This window comes from Panulirus ornatus, chromosome 23 (genome assembly GCF_036320965.1).
Source record: "Panulirus ornatus isolate Po-2019 chromosome 23, ASM3632096v1, whole genome shotgun sequence".
Lineage (NCBI taxonomy): Eukaryota > Metazoa > Arthropoda > Malacostraca > Decapoda > Palinuridae > Panulirus > Panulirus ornatus.
Genome location: NC_092246.1, coordinates 872,501 through 900,154, shown reverse-complemented (window position 1 = coordinate 900,154; position 27,654 = coordinate 872,501). Strand labels below are relative to the sequence as shown.

The following is a 27,654-nucleotide window of genomic DNA, read 5'->3' as shown; positions in this document are numbered from 1 at the left end:
AAAAGTTTCCGCACTGTACAAATAGGTTACTGAACACACACACACACACACACACACACACACATGCATCAAGGGATGTGTGGTAGGCTTTCGATAACTAGTCTGAAACTGGATTATGCCGCCATTGCACCTAAAGACAAGGAAGTGACTTGGAAACTCTTGACAAGAGGAACTCAGATGACACCGAGACGTAACTGTAATGTGAGGATGAAGGCTACACAGCTCTCTACCGTAGAGAAGAGGTAGACGTCTGATCCTATGATAGCATTTAAGTTCCTGAATCAACAAGATGTTGCTGCGTCAACAGGTCTTCACCAGTGTTACCTGACGGTTAAATCCTGCAGGAGCTGAGAAAGAGGATGGTCAGAAAAATGGAAAGACATACAGGCTTAGCGTCAGGGTAATGGATGGTAGGAATGTTGACGGGAAACTCCGGCTCATAAGAGACGATTCAAAAGTCTTCTTAATGGTACATAAAGTGCAGGAGAAGGTGCCACGCCAGTGTAATACTCTCTCCCCGTATTGTATTAATATGTAATTACAAATACATCCTCCTCAAACCATGATCACACTGTTGGAGGATATCATGGATTTCCGTACTTGAATAACCTCCTAATACTTCATACTTTACATACTGTGTGATCATCAGGTGAGATCACTGTGGCCATCGTTCACACAACCTTTATACATAAACTGCTTCCAGCGCCTCCCATCACTGGTCATGACAGCAGACCAGATGTTTTATCGTGTTGACAGTTGTTGTTGTTGATTGATGTGAACCTTACCTGATCAGAGGCTCAGGAAGGCATGTGTTACGTGCTGACGACAGAATGCCAAGCACGAGGTGAACATGGATACGTCCTACACATCCCAACCTGTGTCCAAATTGAAGTCTTTTCTCCGATGGTCATCCCTGAGGTCGACTTCTGTAACTGGAGGTAAGAAGTTGTATAGAATATTCGACAGTTGGCTGAAGAATACTTAGAGGAAGACGTTAAACATAAGAAATACTGTTGTTAGGTAAGGAGGCCAGACCGTGTAACAAATGGTTTCACCCGACTTGACCTTGTACACCAGGTGAAAAGGCAAACTTAAGGTAGGACGTTTGGTAAACAGATACGGAAATCATCTTCCCTTCTGAGAAAAGTAGTGCACTTGGGCCGAGTTATTGTGGCTGGGTAAAATGTTTCACAACCGAAAAACTTGGGTGAAGCAGAAGGTTAATCCTTGGGCCAAGTGATAGATAAACATGGGGAGGAATGGTTAGTTGTAAAATAGTTGGATTAGTACTAGTCCATTACTTGAATTAGATGCACAACGAGTAAGAAGTAGGTAAACAGTAGACAGTGGTGTTGGGTAAAGACTAGGTACTAGACTAGTGAGGGACGTAGATTAATTCGAGCCGTACAAAGAAAAGTGTATGGTGAAGACAGTGATTGAGGGTTAGGTTAGGTTAGGTCAGGTCAGGTCAGGTCAGGTCAGGTCAGGTCAGGTTAGGTCAGGTTAGGTTAGGTTAGGTCAGGTCAGGTCAGGTTAGGTTAGGTTAGGTCAGGTTAGGTTAGGTTAGAGTAAGTTAGGATCAGGTTTGGTCAGTTTGGGTTAGGTTAGGTCAGATAGGGTTGGTTAGTTCAGGGTAGATGTGTATTGACGACGGTTTTTGGTTGGGTGTGGTGTGTCTGCCTCCCACCTGGCAAGTCTGGGCCGGTCACTCGTGCTGCTGCCGCCGAGGTACATACATACATACATACATACATGTCATGCTACACTTTACCGCTATCTTTATGTTGTGGTGTCATCTATGTGCTACACCAGACCACTTATGTCGTACACCACCTCTGTACTCCACCACACCACCTCTGTACCACACCGCGCTGCGCCGCCTGTTACACACGATGCCACGCCAATTCAATACTGCACCACGCTATGTTGCCAGTTATATTGGCCCACGCCGCGCCACCTCTGTATAGTTCCACCTCTGCATTGTATCGTCTCACAGCTAGCTTCACCATGACTCACATATACAGTGTAACGTGTTACTATCAACTTCACCATGTCTCATAACTGCCTGGTGACCACTACTGTGCCATGCTTCCTCCGTGTAGCTCAGTGTTCCACTTTACTGTCCCTCCTGCACCACCATAACCAGTGCAACACCACTCTTCCTCGTGGTCTGGTCTGTCGATCTTTGCTTGGCCCGCCCGTGTACGCCAGCCTGGTATTCCATGAGGAACCGAGGGTGTCCGTGCTGCTCGTGCAGTAGTATCGTGCCAACCTCTGGTGACTGACCACCGCACATTTTTACCACCACGCCACGCCATCAGCTGCCACATTGTACCTGGCCTCTTGGTGCTGCACTGCGCTGTGCCACACCCTTGTTGGTGCTGCCTGGCGTTCCCTCACGCCATACCATTCTCTACCGCACCACGCCTCGCCACCTGTGTCACACTACACCCAGGTTCTGCCCCTGTTTTAAGGAGGGTGCGTGTGAGGTGGCAGCTTGTAGCTGGGCAGAGGTAATGTCTGGGATGGATGATTACCTTGGCCTTGCTTGTGGGGAGTAGCAGCAGCAGCATGCGTCGGGAGGTCCTCTTTATTCCTGGGGGCAGAAGTGGCTGGCTGCTGGCTGGCTGGCTGGCTCGAGCACACGTGTCACAAAGTCCTCGTAACACCTAGGATACGATGCTCCTATACAGGGTTTACCTACACGTCGAGAGGTATGCCGGTCTTACATGATGATGTAGTTCCTGCTTGGTTCGTGACAGTGTTGCAACTCTGATCATACCTTTGTTCTTTCCTGGTTTATTGAGCATGCCCCTTGCTAGTCTGAGAATGTTGCATCAGATTGTGTCAACATCCGTTCCTTGCTCCTATACTGAGCAGGCTTCCTGTTTGCGGTTGATATGTACTGGTCAGTTGGAATGTTCTCATAACAGATTGACTCCTTACAACTGCCACCCATTATCTACATCCTCTCTTTTCGCTAGAAAAAAGAAATACATTATCAGCTGTTATTTACATAAATGATTGTATATTGACAGCATGAGAACGTACATAGTAGTTCTGTTGAATGACAATTTTGTGGTTGTTTTATTTGATAACTTGCCAAGGTTACAAGTAACGTTTTGTTTATGGTAACTGTCAAGTTTACATGCAATGTTTTATTTTACATGGCCAATTCTGAGGTGCCCTTTCCCTCAGGGAATAACATCCGCGAAATTTAAGAAAAAGTTTCTTTTCGATGACTGTCCAAAACAGTTTTCCCCGTACTCAACTTTATTAACAGAAGATAATTGATATTAAAACGTCTTTTTAATGAAAAAGTTTAAACTACATGAGAAATTCTTGCAGTTCCTCGTGGAGACATCAGCTAATACTGCAGTTTCCCTTCCCATGCTCGATAGCTATGCTGGGTCGTTGAAATAGAAAGTTGGGTGTTCTCTTGGTTGATTCGTCGAGTCGAAGGTTATTGAGAAACTGAGGAGCATTCTTCCTTCTTACTCCTGGTGTCACTGGAGCAGTTACAACACGAATATCTTTTGGTTCTAGAGACCCATATTTTGCACTCTTTGTTTCCTTATTGTCTGTAGCGCCACGTACATTATCTGGGCTCCGTACAAGATCGCCGTTTCCTGCGTTAGCGCCAGGTTCAGATATAAAAAATGCCGCATTCGCTCACATCCATACTATGTCTGTCATGCACCGAAACCACAGCCTCCTATTGACAACCAGACCCCACATACCTTTACATGATTTCCTCCGGCCGCTTCACATGCCCTGGTTCAGTCCGGATCAGTCAGGCTTGTGCACGCCATTCTCTTTCCTGCATGATCAGACTCCAAATACTCAAGATGTTTTCCTTTTCACCCATCCTCCCATTTGGTGTCCCCCTTCTTGTCCCCTCCACTTATGACACATACGGCCGCTTTGTCAACCTCTCCTGACTCATTCTCTCCTTTTGTTCGGACCATTTCAGCACTCCCTATTCGGCTCTCTTAGCCACACTGTTTTTATTACCACACCTCTCTCTTGCCCTTTTATTACTTATTCGATCAAATCTATACACCACGTACTGTCTTTAGGCATTTTATTTCCAGCTCATCTACCCTCTCAAGCACGTCCTCATCCAGTATAGCCCGTGACTCGTGTCCAGACAATAGTGTTGGGGCTACTGTACCTTCAAACATACCCATTATCAACCTTCCAGACAACGACTTCTGTTTCCACACATTCTTCAGTAGTCCCAGAACCTTCGCCATCTAACCTACTCTATGACACTTCCACATTCAAGGTTCCATTTGCTGCCATATCCACTCCCAGGTGTCTAAAACACTTCTTCCTCGAATTTTTCTCTATTCAAATTCACGCCCCTCTACCCTAAAACACCTGATAACCTTGCTTTTACTCACATTTTCTTTCAACCTCCTCCTTTCACACGCTCTTCCAGACTCAGTCGCCATCATCTGCAGTTTCTCACTTGAATCTGTCACTATCGCTGTGTATTCAGCAAACAACAACTGACTCTCTTCCAAGGCCCCCTCATCCCTCACAAACTGCGTACTCTCCCCTCTCTACAATACTCGTGCATTTACCTCCCTCTTCACCCTGTCAGTAAACAAATTATATAGCCATGGTGACACCGCACACTACTGCCGCAGACCAACCTTCACTTGAAACCACTCACTCTTCTCTCTCCCTATTCGCACACATTACTTACACCTTCGATAAAAACTTCCCATTGTTTCTACCTGCTTACCTCTCACACCATATATTCTTGAGACCTTCCGAAAGACATCTTTCTCGTCCCTATCATATGCTCTCTCCAGATCCATGATAAATGCCGCAAACAAATCCACATATCCTCTTCCACTTCTGAAACCACAGTGTTCCTCCCCAACCCTCTCGATCAATATTCTCTCATACAACTTACCAGGTACGCTCAACAAATTTGTATGTCTCAAGTTTGAACGCTCACCTGTATCACCCTTACCTTTATACAGTGGCATAATACATGCATTCCGTTAATCCTCAGGCACCTGACCATGGTCCATACATATAATAAAAAATCCCAACTAACCAATCAACAGCACAGCCACCCCTTTTCTTTAATAAATTCAACTGCAATACCATCCAGTCCTTCCGCCTTGAGACATTTCGTCTTGCGCAAGGCTTTTACCATCTTTTCGCTCTTCATCAAACCATTCTCCATAACTCTCACTTTTCTTACCACTCGACCCATTAACCATACATCTGCCACCGTATCATTAAACGTAGTCAGCTCCCTTCAGAATATCCACTCCATTTCCATACTTCATCATTACCTGCTGCCGCTTCCTCATTTGCCCCCTTCACTGATGTGCCCATTATTTCTCTTGTTTTACACACTTTGTTAATATCCTTCCAAAAGTCCTTTATTCTCCTTGAAGTTTGATGACACTCACCCCAATTCTCATTTACCCCCATTTTCAACCCTTAGAACTACCTCTTGACCTCCTGCCGCATTCTTTTATATATATCCCAGTCATTTAGGCTCTTCCTTGTAGGTGCCGCCCATATACCTCTTCTCTCTCCCCATTAACTTCGTCATCCCACCGCTCATTACCCTTTGTAACCTGCTTACATCCCGGGAACCTTACGTGAGCTACACCCATCTCTTGCACAGGCGGGCATTGCTCCCCCAAGTACTTCCCATTCCTCACCTATCCCCACAGCTTTGTGTACACTCATCTTTTACCGTTCTACTTTCAATATCTCCTGATATTTTTTCTCACAAATGTCTTTTCCGGGCTTGCTCACCGTCACCACTCGCACCTAGTACGTTTTCCCCGTTTCCGAAGACTTCTAGAAGTCGTGACCCAGACCTCCACAAGATAATGATGATCAGACGTATGACCTCCTCCTGCTCCTATGAGCACATTCACATCCAAAAATCTCTCTCGCCACTAGCATGATGGCCAAAGGGTGGCCACTAGCATGATTGCCCTGGGCTAGTCACCAGTATTATGGCCCAGGGTTGGCCACCAGCATGATGGCCAAGGGCTGGCCACCGCCGTGATGGATTGGAGCTGGCCATCACCATGATGACCTGTGTCTTTCTACTAGCGTAATTATGCAGGTGGGCTTAAGTGGACCAGGTGGTTCCCCAGGAGAGGTATATGACACTGGCTCAGGCGGGCCAGGTGGTTCCGAGGAGAGGTACATGACACTGGCTCAGGCGGGCCAGGTGGTGCCCCAGGAGAGGTATATGACACTGGTTCAGGCGGGCCAGGTGGTTCCCAGGAGAGGTATATGACACTGGTTCAGGTGGGCCAGGTGGTTCCCAGGAGAGGTACATGACACGACAGGGAGGTGATTTTGGCCAATTTTGGGGACCAGTCAATCCAGGAAGTAGGAATGGCCTGGGAAGGAGGCTTTATCCTCAAAGTTAGCGCCGTTGGCTCAGGAGGGTGAATATGGCTACCTTAGAAGTTGTTAGGGAGACCCGTGAGAGAGATGATGGTGCTCACGAAGGGAAGAGGCTTGACCCTGGTGGTGGCGCTTTGTTTTAGGAGGCAAAGGCGTTGGTGGGAAAGGTTGCGGCCTGGTGCCGGAATGGAGGTCTGACCGTAGAGGAAGGGTGAGTGTGGCGTGTGATTTCGTCTGCTGTGGAAAGGAGACTGGCAGGACGGAGGTGATTCTTTGAGCTAGGAGGGAGTAGGTTGTGGTGCAAGGGAAGGGCACCGACTGTTGTAAGATGTGGCTCACAGTAATTAACGTACCTATGTGTGCTACACGAAGGAGGATTACACTCGTGGAGCACCATTTGAACATTCTCTACTATCATACCAGTTGTCAGATTTCTTTATGCTGTTCGAATTGACTATGTATTCGCTCACTTTATTCCATTCGACCTCCACTCTTATGCCATACAAGTATTTCTTTTGCATACTTTGTAACAAGTCTTGCTTTACTTCGTGTGTTGGCCTTTGGTTGTTCGAACCTTGAATCTCTTGAGAAAGTTTATTCTGTACGTCTTCATATGCTTTTAGGAATTTAAAGGTGATCAAATCATCTATACTTACCGTCGTCCGTGGTGTGCAAACTTACGGCCTCTATTGTCTTCCTTGTCACTCATTTCTCTTAATTCTCATACCATCTTTGTCACTTTCCTTTAAACCTTCTTTACTATCTCTCTTTTCTTCTTTAGGTGCGGTGACCATAAGGAGAAGCATCTTCTAGTGTTGGCCTTATGAAGCAGGTGTAGGCAACCTCTCGCCTCGTCACATACAGCAGGTTTTGGCGTGGGGCAAGGCCAGGTGGTGTCTGGGTTTGAGTTACTTAATCGAACACGAGATGAAACCGAATGCCTCCTACAGATCATTTATCGCTTGTCGTGGAATCTTAACTATTTTCCCTTTGAATTCCTTTCTCTTTTTGTCTGCAGTTATCTGACGTAGGCAGAGGAACCCTGATCAACTGACTGATGGTATTTAGAGGTTGGCGTCTGAAGGGAAACCATATACAGTTGTTTATGACTCACCTTTATCTGATTATTTTTCCTAGTCATCCATTATGGCCAACTTGAATTGATTATTGCTTATAAAAATCTATATTAGATTACAAGGGAACAGCGCTTATGTTGTGGGGGCTTGGGCATGGCAAGGGTTGGTTTTGTGAACTGAAGGTGGGCGATTTTGAGGATTGTAATATGGCGGGTGGGTGTGAGAAAGTAAAAGTATTTTCGAAGGGGTACACGGTAAAAGTGTATTTTAGGTACAAACATATGACTTTCTTAAGTGAAATCATGATACATGTGGTCCCTGAGACTAGTTTTTCCAACGATATGAGCACTAGCAACCCGCCTCAGTGCATTAGGCGGCTACCTTTAGGGAAGGATTTTCTTATTTTACCTCTCGTAGCTGCCACGTCATTTTGGGAATTTTGCTCTGTGCATTTTATTTCTTCCACTTGTGCTTCAAGATAGTTGGCTCTTGCCTTTCGGAAAAGGAGAAAACCTGAATTCTCGCTTGAAAGCAAGAAAATATGGGTGCACATCAGATTCCTAGGCACAGTGGGCGCTCAGAACGCAGGAGCAGGCGGCTGCTTGCCAGCTCTCGTGGCCTCCCTGACAACGACATCCTGCCACTAAAATACATCTCTGGTCGCTCAAGGAAGACACTTCTACATCTGTGGATTACCTTCAGAGACTAGAAGCATTGAAGCAACCCAGCATTTTAGCCACGGAACTCAAGAAAAGCTTTCCAAAACTTCTAGGAAACGTCACCGAAAAAACCATTCAACATCGCCAGCAAAAGGACTTTCCTATTCCCTCCTGCAAGTCATATGCCAGATCCTTGCTGACGAAGGAAGCGAAACGCAAATGACTCGCATTGGAAAGCAAAGAAATACAAGGACTGGAGTGAGCAACAGTGAAGGTGATGATTTTTGATGTGAGTTGTTCCTTCAAGTGTGTCCTGTCGAGGCAAGGGAGGGTGAGAGACCAGAGGGTGCCTGCCGGTATGACTCGTTGCACAGTGACGACGGTGCAGTAGCTAGGCAGTGTGAGGAGCTGGGGTTGCTCTGGTGTTGTAGTAGGTAGCGGAGGTTTGTGCACCTTGCCTGAAACACTACAGTGAATGGAGAGCAGTACATTACGGTGCTAGAGGACCATCTGCTTCCTTTTTATGAGGCTGCTGAATGTGATCACTTTTTGCAGGATAATGTTCCCTGCCATAAGCTAGAAAGATGTACAACTGGTTATCTGAGAAAAATAATCAACTGCTGGAGTGGCCTGGGAACTCTCCGGACTTAACCCAATTGAAAACTGCTGGATCCAGAAGAGTCTTGCTTGCTTGTGTCGCCTCGTTCAGATCATAACCCTGTGGACCCAAAACACGGACCAAGAGTACTTTAGGAACCTTGCCATAATTCCGTACCCAGACGTCTGCAGATTGTAATCATGGCCTAATGAGAGATGACGAATCACTAAAACGTAAATGTGTCATCGCTATTATACTACATCGCCGTTTCCCGCGTCAGCGAGGTCGCGTCAGGAAAAAGACGAAGAGTGGCCCATCCAATCATTTACCCATATATATACATAAGCGCCCATACACGCACATATACATACATATATCAACATATACACATATATATACACATACACAGACATATACACATATACATACATACGTATGTACATATTCAATACTTGCTTGCCTTTATCCATTCCTGGCGCTACCCCGCCCCACAGGAAACAGCCTCGCTACACCCTGCTTCCGCGAGGTAGCGCCAGGAAACGGACAAAAAGGCCACATTCGTTAACACTCAGCCTCTAGCTGTCTTGTGTAATGCACCGAAACCACAGCTCCCTTTCCACTCCCAGGCCCCACAGACCTTTCCAGGTTTACCCGAGACGTTTCACATACCCTGGTTTAGTCCATTGATAGCACGTCGACCCCCGGTATTTTACATCGTTTCAATTCACTCTATTCCTTGCACGCTTCTCACCCTCCTGTATGGTCAGGCTCCGATTGCTCAATTTTTTTTTCTTCCACCTCATATGTGGTCTCCCACTTCTCGTTCCCTCCACCTCTGACACATATATCCTTTGTCAACCTATCCTCACTCATTCTCTCTGGACAGTGTAGGCTTTGGGTTGGGCAGAGGGTTTTAGGTGAGTGAGGGGATGTGTTGGGCAGAGGGTTGTAGGTGAGTGAGGGGATGTGAGGTTGTGTGGTCTGGTTGATGTTATGCCCGTGGATTTTGGCATCATGTGGGCAGATGTTGGGGATACGTGACACATTACATTAATGGCGTAGTTTCGGAGTAGGAGTGGGGTTTGTGGGCGTACGGCGAGAGAGGATGCATATTGTGGGCATGGAAGGGTGGGAGCAGCAGGTGGTGCGGCGGGAGTGTGGAGAGGATGGGTGTGATTGGTCTAAATCAGGTGGTGGTTGAGGGTTGGCCGGGCTGGTGGGGTGTACACCACCATCACCTGTCGTCGTCGTCGTCGTCGTCGTGGTTACCCTGCCGTGGGGGCCTGGCCAGGCTCCTGCCTCACCTCAGTCTCCTGCCATCTATCGAAAGTGTCGTCACTCGCGTCTGGTAGCGTCACTCATGCCAGACCGCGCCATCACAACCTCCTACCTCGTCTCCTACACATCCTCACCAGGGAGGCTGCCCTTCCCTCCAAACGCCATCTTTATAAATATCATTCTTGATTTGGAGGAGTAGGAGGCGAGGCGTCGCGCGACGGCCGGGAAGTGGTGGCGGCGATGGTTCACTGTGTGTGTCACTCGGTCGTGATGAGAGTGTTGCTGGCGAGCAAGCTGGTAGGTAGAGCCTGGTGTTGTGTTGTGGTCATGCGTATGGCTGTCACAGTCCGGGGTCAGGTCATAGTACTTCACAGTCTGGAGGGGGGGGGGGTGCTACGTAAGCCAGTGAGGGCGACGTGTGTGTGTGTGTGTGTGTGTGTGTGTTTGTGTGTGTGTGGGATGGAGCCAGTCCAACTTAGTTTACGTCTTGGAACAATTACTTTTGACCGAACATATTGATCACTCACGTATTCCTGTTGTGAACAATCTCAAGAAATTTTATAAAAACGTTTAATTTACACTGATAGTGACATTTGACAACTTAAAATGATAAAGTTGTTTAATATTTTATAAAAGGTGGAGGCTTGATGTGATGGGTAGAAACTTATCGAAAAAAAAAATACTGGAGTCAGTTTACAATGTTACTAGTATATTTCACAATCACAGGGTTACATTATGATAACGTCACCAGCAAGATTACACTTGTGACATTGCAGTATGTCAGTGCTTAGTAAAATTACCTCTGTAACATAATGATATGTCAGCTGAAAAGTAACGTTTTTACGTTGCACAGATCACTAACAAAAGGGTTTGTAACGTTGTAGAGGTCATCACGCTCTGGGCTGTAACGTTGTAGGGGCACCAAGCTTAGGATGGTAACGTTGTAGGGGCACCAAGCTTAAGATGGTAACGTTGTAGGGGCACCAAGCTTAGGATGGTAGCGTTGTAGGGGCACCAAGCTTAGGATGGTAACGTTGTAGGGGCACCAAGCTTAGGATGGTAGCGTTGTAGGGGCACCAAGCTTAGGATGGTAACGTTGTAGGGCACCAAGCTTAGATGGTGGTAGGACGTTGTGTAGGTGAGGCACCAAGCTTAGGATGGTAACGTTGTAGGGGCACCAAGCTTAGGATGGTAACGTTGTAGGGGCACCAAGCTTAGGATGGTAACGTTGTAGGGGCACCAAGCTTAGGATGGTAACGTTGTAGGGGCACCAAGCTTAGGATGGTAACGTTGTAGGGGCACCAGCTTAGATGGTACGTTGTAGGGCACAAGTTAGGATGGTAACGTTGTAGGGAGTGGTTGGCAAGGGGCGGGGCACCAAGCTTAGGATGGTAACTTGTAGGGCACCACTTAGATGGAACGTTGTAGGGCACCAAGCTTAGGGTGGTAACGTTGCAGGGGCACCAAGCTTAGGATGGTAACGTTGTAGGGGCACCAACCTTAGGATGGTAACGTTGTAGGGGCACCAAGCTTAGGGTGGTAACGTTGTAGGGGCACCAAGCTTAAGGTGGTAACGTTGTAGGGGCACCAAGCTTAGGGTGGTAACGTTGTAAGGGCACCAAGCTTAGGGTGGTAACGTTGTAAGGGCACCAAGCTTAGGGTGGTAACGTTGTAAGGGCACCAAGCTTAGGGTGGTAACGTTGTAAGGGCACCAAGCTTAGGGTGGTAACGTTGGAAGGGGCCGCAAGCTCAGGGTTGTAAGGTTGTGGGGGGCGGCAAGCTTAGGGTTGTAAGGTTGTAGAGATTGGAGGTGTCATGGAAGCCAGTGTTTGTGGTAAAGTTTTTTGTGGTGTGACGTAAGTTGAGGGTGGTAGTGGTGGAAGGGAGAGTAGCGGGTTACTACCATCAGGTCCTGGTCATGACTCTTCATTATGTGTGTACTTATCTTAGGAAGACACAGGGATTTTGATTCGTGAGCCTCAATCATCCACATGTTAACTCCTGCCTGTCTGTTACTGGGACAGAGAAGACACGATAGAGTGACTTACATCTGCTTTTGATTGCTACATGTAACCTGCACTTACGTACCAACACATACACACACAGCCACCAAGCTCGTTGAAGGTGTGGTAGGTAAGTCACTGCTACTCAAACCTATAGAATGTTTTATCGAAGTGGAAAAATGGAAATGAAAAAGGAATTGATAAAGGACATCGGATGGCATGATTTTTTTTTTTCTAATGTAGTTGACAGGTTGCCTGAAGTGTGAGTTTGAATGTGGAAGATCTTGGAGGAAGTGTCGTGCTTTAGATACGTGGTAGTGGATATTGCGGTGGATTGCACTGTGGGTACTGAAGTGAATCACAGGATGGATGAGGAGGGTGATTTTGAATGAATGTAAGATGTCACTGTGTCAGCGAGTGCAAGGATGGGTATGTTTCGTCTGTTAGTAGTCCCGACGGTTCTGTGTGTTTGTGAGTCCCATATTAATGTGGTAAACGAAGTGAATTTCTTGGGAACGAATAAAAATGCTTACGTCTATGTCACCTGGAGCGTATACGGGAGAGGTATGGCAACTCATGTACCATGAAAATACTAGAAGTTATGTTCTCAGCCTACATTCAGATATAATATGTTACTAGCGCGACAGGCACAGAAGACTTTGTGAATTGCTACCACTGACTTCCAAAGATGCCATCTGAAACACCCGAGGCCCAAGACTTTACAACACCTTGCCATCTAACATCAGAAACATCATGGTGTGCACAGTAGAGAAGGTCATGAGTGCATTGCACCAGACCAACCAGGCTGTAGGGACTATGTGGGCCCGAGAGCTGCGGCTCGGCCCAACAGCTTGAACGACGAACTGCCTAATCCAGCAGTCTGGGTCCTCCAACCTGGATTGTGGAGAAAGAGAGGTGAACACGTGTTGGAAGGAAATGCCTGAGGATGATATGTGATGTGAGAAGGGTTGATCGAGTAAGGATTGACAGTGTAAGAGCGAGATGTGGTAGTTAGCAGACTATGAGTGAGAGAGCTTGCCAGAGTGTGCTGAAGTGGTATGAACATGTAGGGAAGGTGGGCGGAGAGAGACTACTAAGACGATGTGCGCCGTATCTGAAGTGGAGGGGAAGGAGATGGAAGGCTGGAGAGAAAGAAGCTTGAGTTATCGAGGCCTGAGCATTCAGGAGAGTGAGAGGCATGCTTGTAATGGAGCTCATAGGAGCGAAATGGTGTACTGAGGCCGACGTGCAGTTGGTGGGGCAGAACCAGGACATATGAAATGGTCAGGGGAAACCATGAAACAGTCTCGTGGGCTTAACTGTGGATCGTGGCTTAGGATTTAGTAGATAATTCTACATGTCAGCTAGAGAGTTGATGTGAGCAAATTAGGCCTTTCTTCACTTGTCACTGGCGCTACCTCTCTGACTCGGGGAAATAGCGAACATGTATAAGAAAACAATGTAATTGAACGGTGTTGGAGGATGTAGGTATGTAAAGTGTCCTCTCTAAGTCGGTTGTAAAGCGGCAGACGTGGCATGTGGTGTGCTGTGGTGGTAGTGTTATGATCATTAAGGCAGGAGTGTGGACAAGGATCCTTTACAGTGGTTACCTAGGCTTCATAATGACGAGGAGGATGTCGACCTGACCCTCACCCCGTCCACCACACATGACAGCCACCAAGGTAAACAGAAGATAGGTTACCGCAGCCTCGAAATGCTCAATACCACTTTGGTAGTCTCGGTGAGGTGGGTTAGCTGAAATGTGAGACGCCTTTCGTAATCATCATGATATCTTTACTGCACAGTCATCTCCATCGAAAAACGAAATCATTGTAACATTAATAATAACAAATAACAGGATATGTTAGCACAACACGTTACAATAGTATGAAAGGAGGGTTACCAATATGAATCAAGATTTTTTTTTAAATTGGCCCAGAAGGTGTCGTCGCACGTTATGTCATGGCACAACAGTTTCTTGTTACATGAGGGATGTGCCCAGGACGTCGGGGTTATATAGAGGTGGCCTGGTGCTGGGCTGCAGCCATGGTGGCTGGTGTGCTACTGGTGGTCACTGTAGGCCATGGGTGACATGCTAACATCACACCAGTCTTGATGGTTCGTTAGTCTGATTGTCGAACAGCCTTACCTAACTATCGGCCACCCCAATATTCGTATACTATCAAGTGATTTACTCACTTTCATCATTAACACTATTAACCTCTTTTTTCATTTCATTAAAACGTAGGTTAGCTACTTTGGAAACATGAATTAGCAGCCTTTGGTAGTATTTAGTTATTGATGGATTTATTATCATCATCATTATTATTGTTATTATTATTATTATTATTATTATTATTATTATTATTATTATTAATTTTTTTTTTTTTTTTTTTTTTTTTTTTTTTTTGCTTCGTCGCTTTCTCCCGCGTTTGCGAGGTAGCGCAAGGAAACAGACGAAAGAAATGGCCCAACCCACCCCCATACACATGCCTTGATTCAATCCACTGACAGCACGTCAACCCCGGTATACCACATCGCTCCAATTCACTCTATTCCTTGCCCTCCTTTCACCCTCCTGCATGTTCAGGCCCCGATCACACAAAATCTTTTTCAATCCATCTTTCCACCTCCAATTTGGTCTCCCTCTTCTCCTCGTTCCCTCCACCTCCGACACATATATCCTCTTGGTCAATCTTTCCTCACTCATTCTCTCCATGTGACCAAACCATTTCAAAACACCCTCTTCTGCTCTCTCAACCACGCTCTTTTTATTTCCACACATCTCTCTTACCCTTACGTTACTTACTCGATCAAACCACCTCACACCACACATTGTCCTCAAACATCTCATTTCCAGCACATCCATCCTCCTGCGCACAACTCTATCCATAGTCCACGCCTCGCAACCATACAACATTGTTGGAACCACTATTCCTTCAAACATACCCATTTTTGCTTTCCGAGATAATGTTCTCGACTTCCACACATTCTTCAAGGCTCCCAGAATTTTCGCCGCCCCTCCCCCACCCTATGATCCACTTCCGCTTCCATGGTTCCATCCGCTGCCAGATCCACTCCCAGGTATCTAAAACACTTCACTTCCTCCAGTTTTTCTCCATTCAAACTCACCTCCCAATTGACTTGACCCTCAACCCTACTGTACCTAATAACCATGCTCTTATTCACATTTACTCTTACCTTTCTTCTTTCACACACTTTACCAAACTTAGTCACCAGCTTCTGCAGTTTCTCACATGAATCAGCCACCAGCGCTGTATCATCAGCGAACAACAACTGACTCACTTCCCAAGCTCTCTCATCCCCAACAGACTTCATACTTGCCCCTCTTTCCAAAACTCTTGCATTCACCTCCCTAACAACCCCATCCATAAACAAATTAAACAACCATGGAGACATCACACACCCCTGCCGCAAACCTACATTCACTGAGAACCAATCACTTTCCTCTCTTCCTACACGTACACATGCCTTACATCCTCGATAAAAACTTTTCACTGCTTCTAACAACTTGCCTCCCACACCATATATTCTTAATACCTTCCACAGAGCATCTCTATCAACTCTATCATATGCCTTTTGCAGATCCATAAATGCTACATACAAATCCATTTGCTTTTCTAAGTATTTCTCACATACATTCTTCAAAGCAAACACCTGATCCACACATCCTCTACCACTTCTGAAACCACACTGCTCTTCCCCAATCTGATGCTCTGTACATGCCTTCACCCTCTCAATCAATACCCTCACATATAATTTACCAGGAATACTCAACAAACTTATACCTCTGTAATTTGAGCACTCACTCTTATCCCCTTTGCCTTTGTACAATGGCACTATGTACGCATTCCGCCAATCCTCAGGCACCTCACCATGAATCATACATACATTAAATAACCTTACCAACCAGTCAACAATACAGTCACCCCCTTTTTTAATAAATTCCACTGCAATACCATCCAAACCTGCTGCCTTGCCGGCTTTCATCTTCCGCAAAGCTTTCACTACCTCTTCTCTGTTTACCAAATCATTTTCCCTAACCCTCTCACTTTGCACACCACCTCGACCAAAACACCCTATATCTGCCACTCTATCATCAAACACATTCAACAAACCTTCAAAATACTCACTCCATCTCCTTCTCACATCACCACTACTTGTTATCACCTCCCCATTTGCGCCCTTCACTGAAGTTCCCATTTGCTCCCTTGTCTTACGCACTTTATTTACCTCCTTCCAGAACATCTTTTTATTCTCCCTAAAATTTAATGATACTCTCTCACCCCAACTCTCATTTGCCCTTTTTTTCACCTCTTGCACCTTTCTCTTGACCTCCTGTCTCTTTCTTTTATACATCTCCCACTCAATTGCATGCATTTTTTCCCTGCAAAAATCGTCCGAATGCCTCTTTCTTCTCTTTCACTAATACTCTTACTTCTTCATCCCACCACTCACTACCCTTTCTAATCAACCCACCTCCCACTCTTCTCATGCCACAAGCATCTTTTGCGCAATCCATCACTGATTCCCTAAATACATCCCATTCCTCCCCCACTCCCCCCTTTTTTTTTATTTCTTTTTTTTCATACTATTCGCCATTTCCCGCGTTAGCAAGGTAGCGTTAAGAACAGAGGACTGGTCCTCTGAGGGAATATCCTCACCTGGCCTCGTTCTCTGTTTCTTCTTTTGGAAAATAAAAAAAAAAAACGAGAGGGGAGGATTTCCAGCCCCCCGCTCCCTCCCCTTTTAGTCGCCTTCTACGACACGCAGGGAATACGTGGGAAGTATTCTTTCTCCCCTATCCCCAGGGATAATATATATATATATATATATATATATATATATATATATATATATATATATATATATATATATATATATTGGAAAGGACCACAATTTTGCGCGTGATCAAGTATATTCCTATGAGTCCACGGGGGAATTGAAACACAATAAGTTCCCAAGTGCACTTTCGTGTTATAATCACATCATCAGGGGAGACACAAGAGAGAAATATAACAGTCAGTTGATATACAACGAAGAAACGTAGCAAGGACGCCATTTGGTAAACATGTGATGTTATGTTACCATTTTTAGATTGCATGATCCATAGGCAAGGAAACAAGTTTTCAGTTTAGCATATATACAGAAAACCTACCAGTGTATGCTCATATATTCATTATTACTCATCTCAACATGACAGAGTTGAAATATCATCATTTCAATCTATGTTCCTTAGGGCATTACGTATTTGCAGTCCAGAGTATATTGATGATGAGTTTGAGAAGATATATTTAATTGTATCGAAGTAAAAGTACCGTAGATCTTTCATTGATAAATCCCTAAAGTTAGCAAAGAAATCATTTTATAGATTTGAGCCCAAACCTCCTATTGACACCAAGAATCTTTTAGTTCTCCCTTTTAATGATAATTTTACTTTACTTCCCATGTTGCTTAAATCCTTTAATGTAATTGTTGCCTTCAGCAAAAATAATACTATAAAGAATATTTTGATCAGGAACTCACCAGAAATTCTCCTGGGAGCATCTGCAAAGTGCCATGTAGAAATTGTGATAAGTTTTATGTTGGTCAGACTGGTAAGGATCATTCTATTAGACTTAAGCAACATAGATATAGTATAAGAACGGGACAAAAATCAAATGTTTTGTTTAATCACGTTAAAAACTATGATCATTGTATTGACTGGAGTAATTCCATCTCAGTTATTAACCCTAACTCCAGTACCACGAGAAATATCATTGAATCTTCTATTATTGAATACACAAAGAATTATAATCGTAATATTAGTGAAGGTCTATACAAATTGGATAACTTTATTGTTGATAAAATTTGTAAACACCTTCTGTCCACATAAGAAGTTTTTGATACGCTCGTTGTCTGTCTTGGACAATCGCATGTTTACCGAATGGCATCCTAGCTTCATCTCTTCGTTGTATATCAACAAAATGTTATATTTCTCTCTTGTGTCTCCCCTGATGATGATTATTGCACGAAGGTACACTTGGGAACTTATCGTCTTTCATTTTCCCCGTGGACCTATAAGAATATATTATTTATTTATTATTTATTTTGCTTTGTCGCTGTCTCCCGCGTTAGCGAGGTAGCGCGAGGAAACAGACGAAAGAATGGCCCAACCCACCCACATACACATGTATATACATACACGTCCACACACAGACATATACATATATACACATGTACATAATTCATACTGTCTGCCATTATTTATTCCCATCGCCACCCCGCCACATATCAAATGACAACCCCCTCCCCCGCATGTGCGCGAGGTAGCGCTAGAAAAGACAACAATGGCCACATTCGTTCACACTCAGTATCTAGCTGTCATGTATAATGCACCGAAACCACAGCTCCCTTTCGACATCCAGGCCCCAAAAAACTTTCCATGGTTTACCCCAGACGCTCCACATGCCCTGGTTCAATCCATTGACAGCACGTCGATCCCGGTATACCACATCGTTCCAATTCACTATTCCTTGCGTCCCTGTCACCTTCCTGCATGTTCAGGCCCCAATCACTCAGAATCCTTTTCACTCCACATCTTTCTACCTCCAATTTGGTCTCCCACTTCTCTTCTTTCCCTCCACCTCTGACACATATATCCTCTTTGTCAATCTTTCCTCACTCATTCTCTCCATGTGACCAAATCATTTCAAAACACCCTCTTCTGCTCTGTCAACCACACTCTTTTTATTACCACACATCTCTCTTACCCTTTCATTACTTACTCGATCAAACCATCTCACAAGACATATTGTCCTCAAACATCTCATTTCCAGCACATCCACCCTCCTCCGCACAACTCTATTTATAGCCCACGCCTTGCAACCATATAACATTGTTGGAACTACTATTCCTTCAAACATACCCATTTTTGATTTCCAAGATAACGTTCTCGACTTCCACACATTTTTCAACGCTTCCAGAACTTTCGCCCCCTTCCCCACCCTATGATTCACTTCCGCTTCCATGGTTCCATATATATATATATATATATATATATATATATATATATATATATATATATGATATGTGTGTGTGCGTGTGTGTGTATGTGTGAAGTAAAGTTTAGCACTGGTGAAGTTTGAGCGTTACATACCACCTTTCATTGAGACATGAATTATTTTTAACCGTTACAGTTGGCGAATTTAAAGATTAAATTGTCAAAATGTAAATCTTTAAGCACCAGGGTAAAGTGTTTAGGGCATATAGTGGATAAGAGAGGAGTTTCCCCTGATTATGAGAAGGTAAAAGTTGTAGCACAATTTTCCACGCCTTGGGATGCAGATGAAGTTGGATCATTGGTAGGATTAGGTGAATCCTACAAGTGTTGTGTGGTGGGTTATAGTACCATAGCCTCACCTCTAACATAGTTACTAAGGAAACATGTTACTCGCCATTGGGGCGAGTCACAGCAACAAGCCTTGGACATTCTAAAGCAAGCGTTCACTTCTGCACCCATCTTGGTGTTTCCTGTTTTTCAGAAACCATTATCTCTAGTTACCCCTAGTGCACAGGGGTTAGGGGGCAGCCTTAATGCAGAAAATAGCTGGACGACTACATCCAATACCTCACGGCAGCAGAATGCATTACACCTTTTCAGCAACGTTAACCACCACACCACGGAGGCCTGTGTGTGTGTGTGTGTGTGTGTGTGTGTGTGTGTGTGTGTGTTCTCAGGAAAAAGACTGTTGGTTTACTTTTAAGGGATGTCCGTGTAAATTAGCCATAAGTGAGAGTAAGTTAAAAGTAAAAGTGTCGAGAAGGAATATTTGAATGAAGTGTAAATGTGAGGAAAGATATAAGGGAGCAGAACATGAGTGAGGTATAAGTGTCTTTAACATGGAGAAGGAACAGTGTAAGGTACAAGTATGGAGAGCAGAGTATATACGATTTAATTATGATTGAGTCAGATATAACTGTAAGGTACAAGTTTGATGATGGAGTAGGTTGAGAGTGAAGTGTAAATGAGGAGAGAATTGTGATAGGAACATTTAGAAACATTATCCTAAGATGTACATGGAGGGCGAGGCCTAGGAGACGTATGTGAGTTGTGATTCACAAAGAACACAGGTATGAGTGTGAGGAGGGAGGCAGAGGTGGGTGGGACAGTGTGATGTGAGCCACACATGTGATCAGCGGCAGCCCGGCCGAGGTGAGGCATTAAAGACCTCGTTAATGGTTAAGATTCCATAGGAGTGGTGTGTGTGGGGTGAACCAAACTGGACACTAGTGTGTGTGTGTATGTGTGTGTGTGTGTGTGCTGCTACTGTGTCTGTGGCGCTGCCAGCAGCAAGAGGGGGAGGAGGAGGAGCTCCTGCCATGGCCCCCGAGAAGGTCCCCGTGATGGCCTCAGCCTCCTCTCCCTGCACCCTGGGCCTCCCCCTTCCTGGCTCCGGCGCGGCCGGCCCACGTGTCGCACGGTCACACTTTAACTGGCTCGCCCCAGTCACCACTGTAGGGGCCTCACACTGGCCACCCACCCCATCACCACCACCTTACTATCAGTGACGACTTCTCCCCAGCAGCTTCTTCCTTTCTCCCTGCCGCTTGCTCTTGTTCTTACACTCCCGTATTTGTGGTCATGCAAGTCTGCTGGTCGAGTTTCCAGTGTCTAGTGTTTATTCATCAAGGGTGGCAAAGTTTAGGGGTCGGGGTTGATTAAAATGGCCCAGGTGTGTATATGTTAAGGCCGCTGAAATGAAAGGGGTGTAGAGAGAGGAGGGGGGGGGGGGAGGGTTTCATTTGATTACTTTATATATCACCTTACATGATGTGGCGTGGGCGGGCAAAACTTTACGGCCACTTTAACAGAGGAACTTATCCTGTTGTATTAAGACAGGTGAGTTTGAAGCGAGTAACAAAGTTGGGACAAGGGCCCCAGATACAAACATGGAACAAGGTGGGTTAATACCCATATATATTGACAGTAGAGTAATATATTGAGTTCGACCTCACATGAGTGATGAAGGGCCGTGCAGTCCCTGCAGAGATACGCACAAGTTATCGTCGAGTCATTAACAACCTAAGTGGACGAGAGTTTAATGCCGCGTATGTTAGAGCTACTCAGTGCATGTAATGCAGGATGGGTCCGTACTCGTATATTTGGATACCGCAGTACAGCCAGTCATGCATGAGTTTAGCTTTGGAGACCTGCTGAGAACCCCTCGTGTTTGGTATACTATCGACACTCGGATTATTTTTTTTATGATAGCCGACATGGCTCGGGCCAAGAAAGGAAAAGTAGAGTATGGTAAAGAGAATTTAAAAGACTTAACTTTGAGACCGTCTTTTCGAGATGTGCGTATTAATAGGACGGTGGAACTCACAAAGGAGTGTGGTCGTGGAGATAGATAGGCTCGAGGCTCTTGTGTTCAGTGTACATTAACACGCTATGTCGTGTGTTAAGTTAGTGCGGTCTCAGAGGTCAGGTTAGGGTGTGTATACACAGCAGACCAGTACAGACGTCAGGATATTTAGTAATATGAATGATGTCATACATTAATGAGCAACCAGGGGAAGAGTCCCACAGAGTCTGAAGTCTTTACAAATTTCATAAAACGTGAGACACTGCTTAATATTGGGATGGTGGTCTTAGTGTAGATAATAGGTTTTGTTAGTAGGGTTGCGTAGGACATGATGAGGTTTTTGGTGGGGCTATAGGAGGGATATGATGTTAATTGTTGTTAGTAGAAATAGGATTGAGATGATGGTGGGAGTTGTGAGCTGGGATGTGTATCGGATCATATTAGGTTGTAATAATGTGATGGGAGACCAGGGATGACGAGGGGTGTCATTATGGTAGTGGTCATGTTCGTGAGAATAGGACAGGGATGATGGGATGAAAAATTAGATGTAACAGGAGGCAGCAGTTTGTATTGATGGGGATAGTGTAGGGTTGGAGTGATGGGTTGTGCTGAGGGGAGGTTCTGGCTCTTCATACTTTGTACAGCAGAGTCTAAAGGAGTCAGACTTATTCTCTCACCAAGTCTAATCTTAAAACGTTACCTACATCTCGTGCGCCGCATTGTTGGTTCTTTTCTCCACTTGTATTGCTATTAATATTGTTAGTGTTCTTACATCATTGGATAGATCACTTGATACATGGGAAGACACCGCGTGACATGCCTTCTGTTTGGTCATTGGCATATCAAGGGTGGGCTGTAGTGATATCAGTTTCTTTCCTTACACCTTGCAAGCTTTGGAACTTCTCTTTTCTATCCAAGCACCTACAGTCTACCTCTTTTTGAAAGGTAGATTTTCCTTCGTAAAGTATCGTAGATTATTCTCTTCTGTACTTTTTTCTTGTTTTTCTCATGGTTTATTTAAAGTCGGGTCCTGGATGAGGACTTTCGTCTATGACAGAAGACTTGGACATACCAATAGAAATAAATAAGAGAGTGGTGTGAGTAGAGAGTGAGTGAGGGTAGGGTAGGGTAGGGTAGGGTAGGGCAGCCGCTGAGGCGTGGGCCGGGACGCATGCTTTCTGTTTCTTGGTAACGCCGCTTGCTGGTGCTGTCTCCTTGATGAACACTCAGGAGGAAGGAAAACCGTCCTCATTCATTTCCCAGACGCTTACCTGTATGTGTTTATTTACCCATGTTATATACTCTGTCGTATGAAAGGAAGTGTTACTGGAGCGCACGCACCCTATACCTTCCCCTCGTTAAGTCATTGTTAATTCCTAGGTTGTGGGCTAGGGTATACACCGTTTCCGTCCCACGTAACTGCCGTCCCACCCACGCGCCAATATCTTAATCTCTTGCGTTTTTCCATAGCGTGCGTACGTGCGTATGTCTGGCTTTACACTGTGTACCCGCGCCTCACACACACACACACACACACACACACACACACACACACACACACACACACCTGCGCTACTCCATGCTTCACTCTCACCCACGACACCTCCAGTATCCCCTTATGTTTACAGTACACCATGGCTGGCTCTCTGCCGCCCTCTTATACATTCATTCCTCACTGTCTGTTGCTGGATACATACACATTCATATAGTATGTTGCTTGATACATACACATTCATATTGTCTGTAGCTTGATAAATACACATTCATATTGTCTGTAGCTTGATACATACACATTCATATTGTCTGTAGCTTGATAAATACACATTCATATTGTCTGTAGCTTGATACATACACATTCATATTGTCTGTTGCTGGATACATACACATTCATATAGTATGTTGCTTGATACATACACATTCATATTGTCTGTAACTTGATAAATACACATTCATATTGTCTGTAGCTTGATACATACACATTCATATTGTCTGTAGCTTGATAAATACACATTCATATTGTCAGTAGCTTGATACATACACATTCATATTGTCTGTTGCTTGATACATACACATTCATATTGTCTGTAGCTTGATACATACACATTCATATTGTCTGTTGCTTGATACATACACATTCATATTGTCTGTTGCTTGATACATACACATTCATATTGTCTGTTGCTTGATACATACACATTCATATTGTCTGTTGCTTGATACATACACATTCATATTGTCTGTTGCTTGATACATACACATTCATATTGTCTGTAGCTTGATACATACACGTTCATATTGTCTGTAGCTTGATACATACACGTTCATATTGTATGTTGCTTGATGCATACACATTCTCTATACCTTATATCTTGCAGATACACCCCGCTTTGATGCATCTGTATAACTGTAAACTTATATGTATTTATGTGCACACATCTCCCCCTCCTCTCTCTCTCTCTCTCTCTTGGGGGGAGGGTTCGATGCGACGTAATCAGCTTAAGCATTTGGATGAATTCTTACTCATATTAGGAAAGTAGATTGAGTATGACCACTGTTGACTGGGCCTGGCGAAGGTAGGGTCAATAGAGCCATGTGTCTGCAGCACCTGTTGTGTATCTAACAATGCAGGGTTGGTTAGGTGTAAGTAGTGACCTGTTGCAAGTAGTGGTAGGGTTGGTCAGGTGTATGGTGACCAGCATGGTAGTGGTAGGGTTGGTCAGGTGTATGGTGACCAGCATGGTAGTGGTAGGGTTGGTCAGTTGTATGGTGACTGTTCATTAAGGTTGTGTTCAATGCCTTCTTTTATGGTATCTCTGGTGGCACTGTGTCGTACAGTTGTTCACCCTAGAGGCCTGCCTACCTCCTCCGGCCACCAGGGAGGTAATGAAGGTTTCCCAGTCGTGAGTGGTGGGTCAGGCTGTCCCAGATGATGATGATGATGATGAGTAGGGCCGGGCCGGGCCGGGCCGGGCCGGGCCGGTGCACGGTTCCAACTGATGGCCTCTGGTACTGGCGCACTGCCGCGCCCTTCACTGTCTGCCGAGCTGGCTGGTTGTTTGGTTGGTCGGTTGATTGGCTGGCTGGTAGGTCGAATGCTGGCCAGCTGGCTGATTGACTGACTGGCTGGCTTCTTAGGTGGTTTAGTGTGCTGCTCACCAGGTGTCATCTTATGATAGCTTCATCTCGCACGTAAGATCTTTTCACGTATCTCCTCTGTCGTGGGTGTTGTCCTCCCTCCGTGCACCCGTCCATACAACCCTCTAACTTTCACACTCATATCTCACGCAGACTCCCACTATACTTAGGGGTAATGATAATTATGATGATGACCCTTGTGGCGCTATATGTTTCCATCTGAAGGAGATAGTGCGTTAGCGTGACGGTGAGTGTATGATGCCTCACCCAGCTGTATTCTGTATATTATAGTGTCATATCGCATACAGCGCTCACACCTATTGTTTTAGTATTATATTGTATTTGATCGTAGCTTGTATAACGTAATGATCATTTTCCTCTGCCATTCATTAGGTATTACACTTGCCTTGTGGTAGTCATTAACAGCAGATCCAGCCATACTCTGAAGACTTGGATGTTGATGTAATATGTGGCATTCGCTCTGTTGATTGGCATCACCTGAAAATGTAAAGGTCACAGAACAGTATTATTGGAACTACCATTAACATGGCATGGTAGCACCACTCGCCCAGATCTGAATCTCAGGACGGTACGAGCCTCACCACGACGCTACGATCTATCAGCAAAACGGTACCACTGCTGAGCCCGACGGTGTGGTACTTATGATGATTAGACGATCATCGAGCGTGATCTTTAAGTGGATCCTTCAGGCCACCATACTCAGGGGTGGCACCGTTGTGTTCTGGGTCGTTCCTTCTTCCTTCAAGGTGGTGACGTCGTCCTCAGATGGATGCATGTTGTTCCTGTTGATGTATTGTGTGTTGGCGTTTGGTATGACGAAGGTTGTGAACACATGTAGTAGCTCTCAGGCCGACTGATACCTGTGTTGTTAGAACTCAAGTTAACAGATAACGTTATTCACGAAAAAGGAAACCTTCGAAAAATATTTATAGTTAGGAAAACTACAGTAGGAAGTACGTCTGTAGTTCACATAAGATTTCGTTATCTAACGCAAGAAAAAAAAAAATTTCTCAAATGTCCCTGCCTTTCAGATGGTTGTAAAACATTATTTGGATTTTTTTTTATTGTTGTTGCCTTAGGCAGGATGGGTGTGCAGTCTGAAGCACCAGAGTCACAACTGTTCTTTAGTTGTAAAAGACAAGTATTTTTTTATTTCCAGAATTCTCTACGGTAACGATTAAATTCCACATTTCTAATCATTTAGATGCCGCATGGGGACGTGTGAGTTTATTAATCTAATAAAACCGTATTAAAGGTTATCATTCTGTTGGTATGTAAGAGGTGTAGGTATGTGGCGGTGTTAATGATTTCCTGTTGTTATTGGAAACGTTCTAAGTACTAATTACCTCAGTCTTATTACAGGATCATTAGGTTTATGTATCAGTATGGTCGGAAGAATGGTGGAATATCTTAGAGAGCATGACGGGAAAATTTAGATAAACTGGTGTACATTATTATATGATAGAGCACACAGACTGTAAGGATCGTCCACCAATGAGAAGTACAATCTCCATGTTGGCCACATCATGGAGGTACTAAACATTTGTGACACTTGCTGGTGTCCGTAGCTCACACAGCATCACCTGTTGGCTCGGTAGGAAATGTGACATGTTTATGGTAAAGCTGGTACCCAAGCTCACCATGTTGTTGGTGATAACTGTGTCCTACCTCACCATGTTGTTGGTGATGGCCATGGAGTGTGATCATGTTTAATGTATTTTTTGGACGGCCAGAGTCGCTAGTTGCCCATCATGTGGTGGTGGTGGCGGCGCGAGAGATGATACGAGTTGCAGGCAGTGGTGGCCCGCCGTGTCTAAAGTACAACGTTTAAAATAAAGATATCAGCGGGGGTTGGACCACATGAGGTCAATTTATGTTGTAAATGAACAGCTTATGAAACTTAGAACCAGAGTGATTGAATTGTGTCAAAGTTAGGTTATTTCTCAGGTATCTAAGGTAGACCAATGTTGTGGACGAATTACAGACACATAATGTGCCGTGGGAATCATCCCAGAACTCATTAGATGTACAGTAGTGAAATACATATTGTTGTAGGGTCCACGTGAGCGTACCTTTGCTGGCAGTGTTTACATTTGGTGTCCTCACTCTTTGTCAGCAAGGCCAGACTCCCATGAGTATCTTTAGCCCAACCTAAGTCGGGCATGGTGTCTACTGATCACGTTAGTGGAACTGTATATATATATATATATATATATATATATATATATATATATATATATATATATATATATGTTTATGATACTTGATCGCGGTCTTTCGCGTCAGCGAGTTAGCGCCAAGAAACAGACGAAGAATGGCACACACACACACACACACACACACACACACACACACACACACACACACACACACACACACACACACAAACTAATACTTGGTTGCCTTCATCCATTCCTGGCGCTACCCCGCCCCACAGGAAAGAGCAGCGCTGTCCCCAGCTCAGCAAGCTAGCGCCAGGAAAACTGACAAAAAAGGCCACATTCGTTCACACTTAGTTTCTAGCTGTCATGTGTAATGCACCGAAACCACAGCTCCCTTTCCACATCCAGGCCCCACAGACCTTTCCTTGGTTCACCCCAGACGTTTCACAGGCCCTGGTTCTGTCCATTTAGAGCACATCGACCCCAGTATACCACATCGTTCCAGTTTATTCTATTCCTTGCAGGTGTCTCACCCTCCTGTATGTTCAGGCCCCGATTGCTCATTATCTTTTTCACTTCAGTCTTCCACCTCCAATTTGGTCCCCTGATTTCCTTGTTCCCTCCACCTCTGACACATATATCCTCTTTGTCAGTCTTTCCTCACTCATTCTCTTCATGTGTCCAAACCATTTCAACACACCCTCTTCTGCTCTCTCAAACACAGTCTTTAAATCTATCTATCCATCTATCTATCTATCAGTCTATCTATCTCTATCTGTATCTATCTATCTATCTATCTATCTATCTATCTATCTATCTATCTATCTATCTATCTATCTATCTATGGTAAAGTGTGTGAAAGAAGAAAGTTAAGAGTAAATGTGAATAAGAGCAAGGTTATAAGGTACAGTAGGGTTGAGGGTCAAGTCAATTGGGAGGTGAGTTTGAATGG

The 27,654-nt window shown here is 44.8% G+C and overlaps 1 protein-coding gene across 14 annotated transcripts in view; it reads left to right on the top strand.

Annotated features, from left to right (window-relative positions):
* LOC139756701 (uncharacterized) overlaps nt 1–27,654 on the top strand; it is a 378,118-nt gene that overhangs the window by 82,566 nt on the left and 267,898 nt on the right. The window contains exon 1 of one of the 14 annotated variants that reach the window (XM_071676375.1): nt 10,269–10,310. The exons of the other annotated variants lie outside the window; for them this stretch is intronic. Coding sequence (XP_071532476.1) covers nt 10,284–10,310 — 27 coding nt within the window. The 5' untranslated portion in view covers nt 10,269–10,283. Of the gene's footprint in view, nt 1–10,268; nt 10,311–27,654 lie in introns of those variants that run through there. 14 annotated transcript variants of the gene reach the window in all.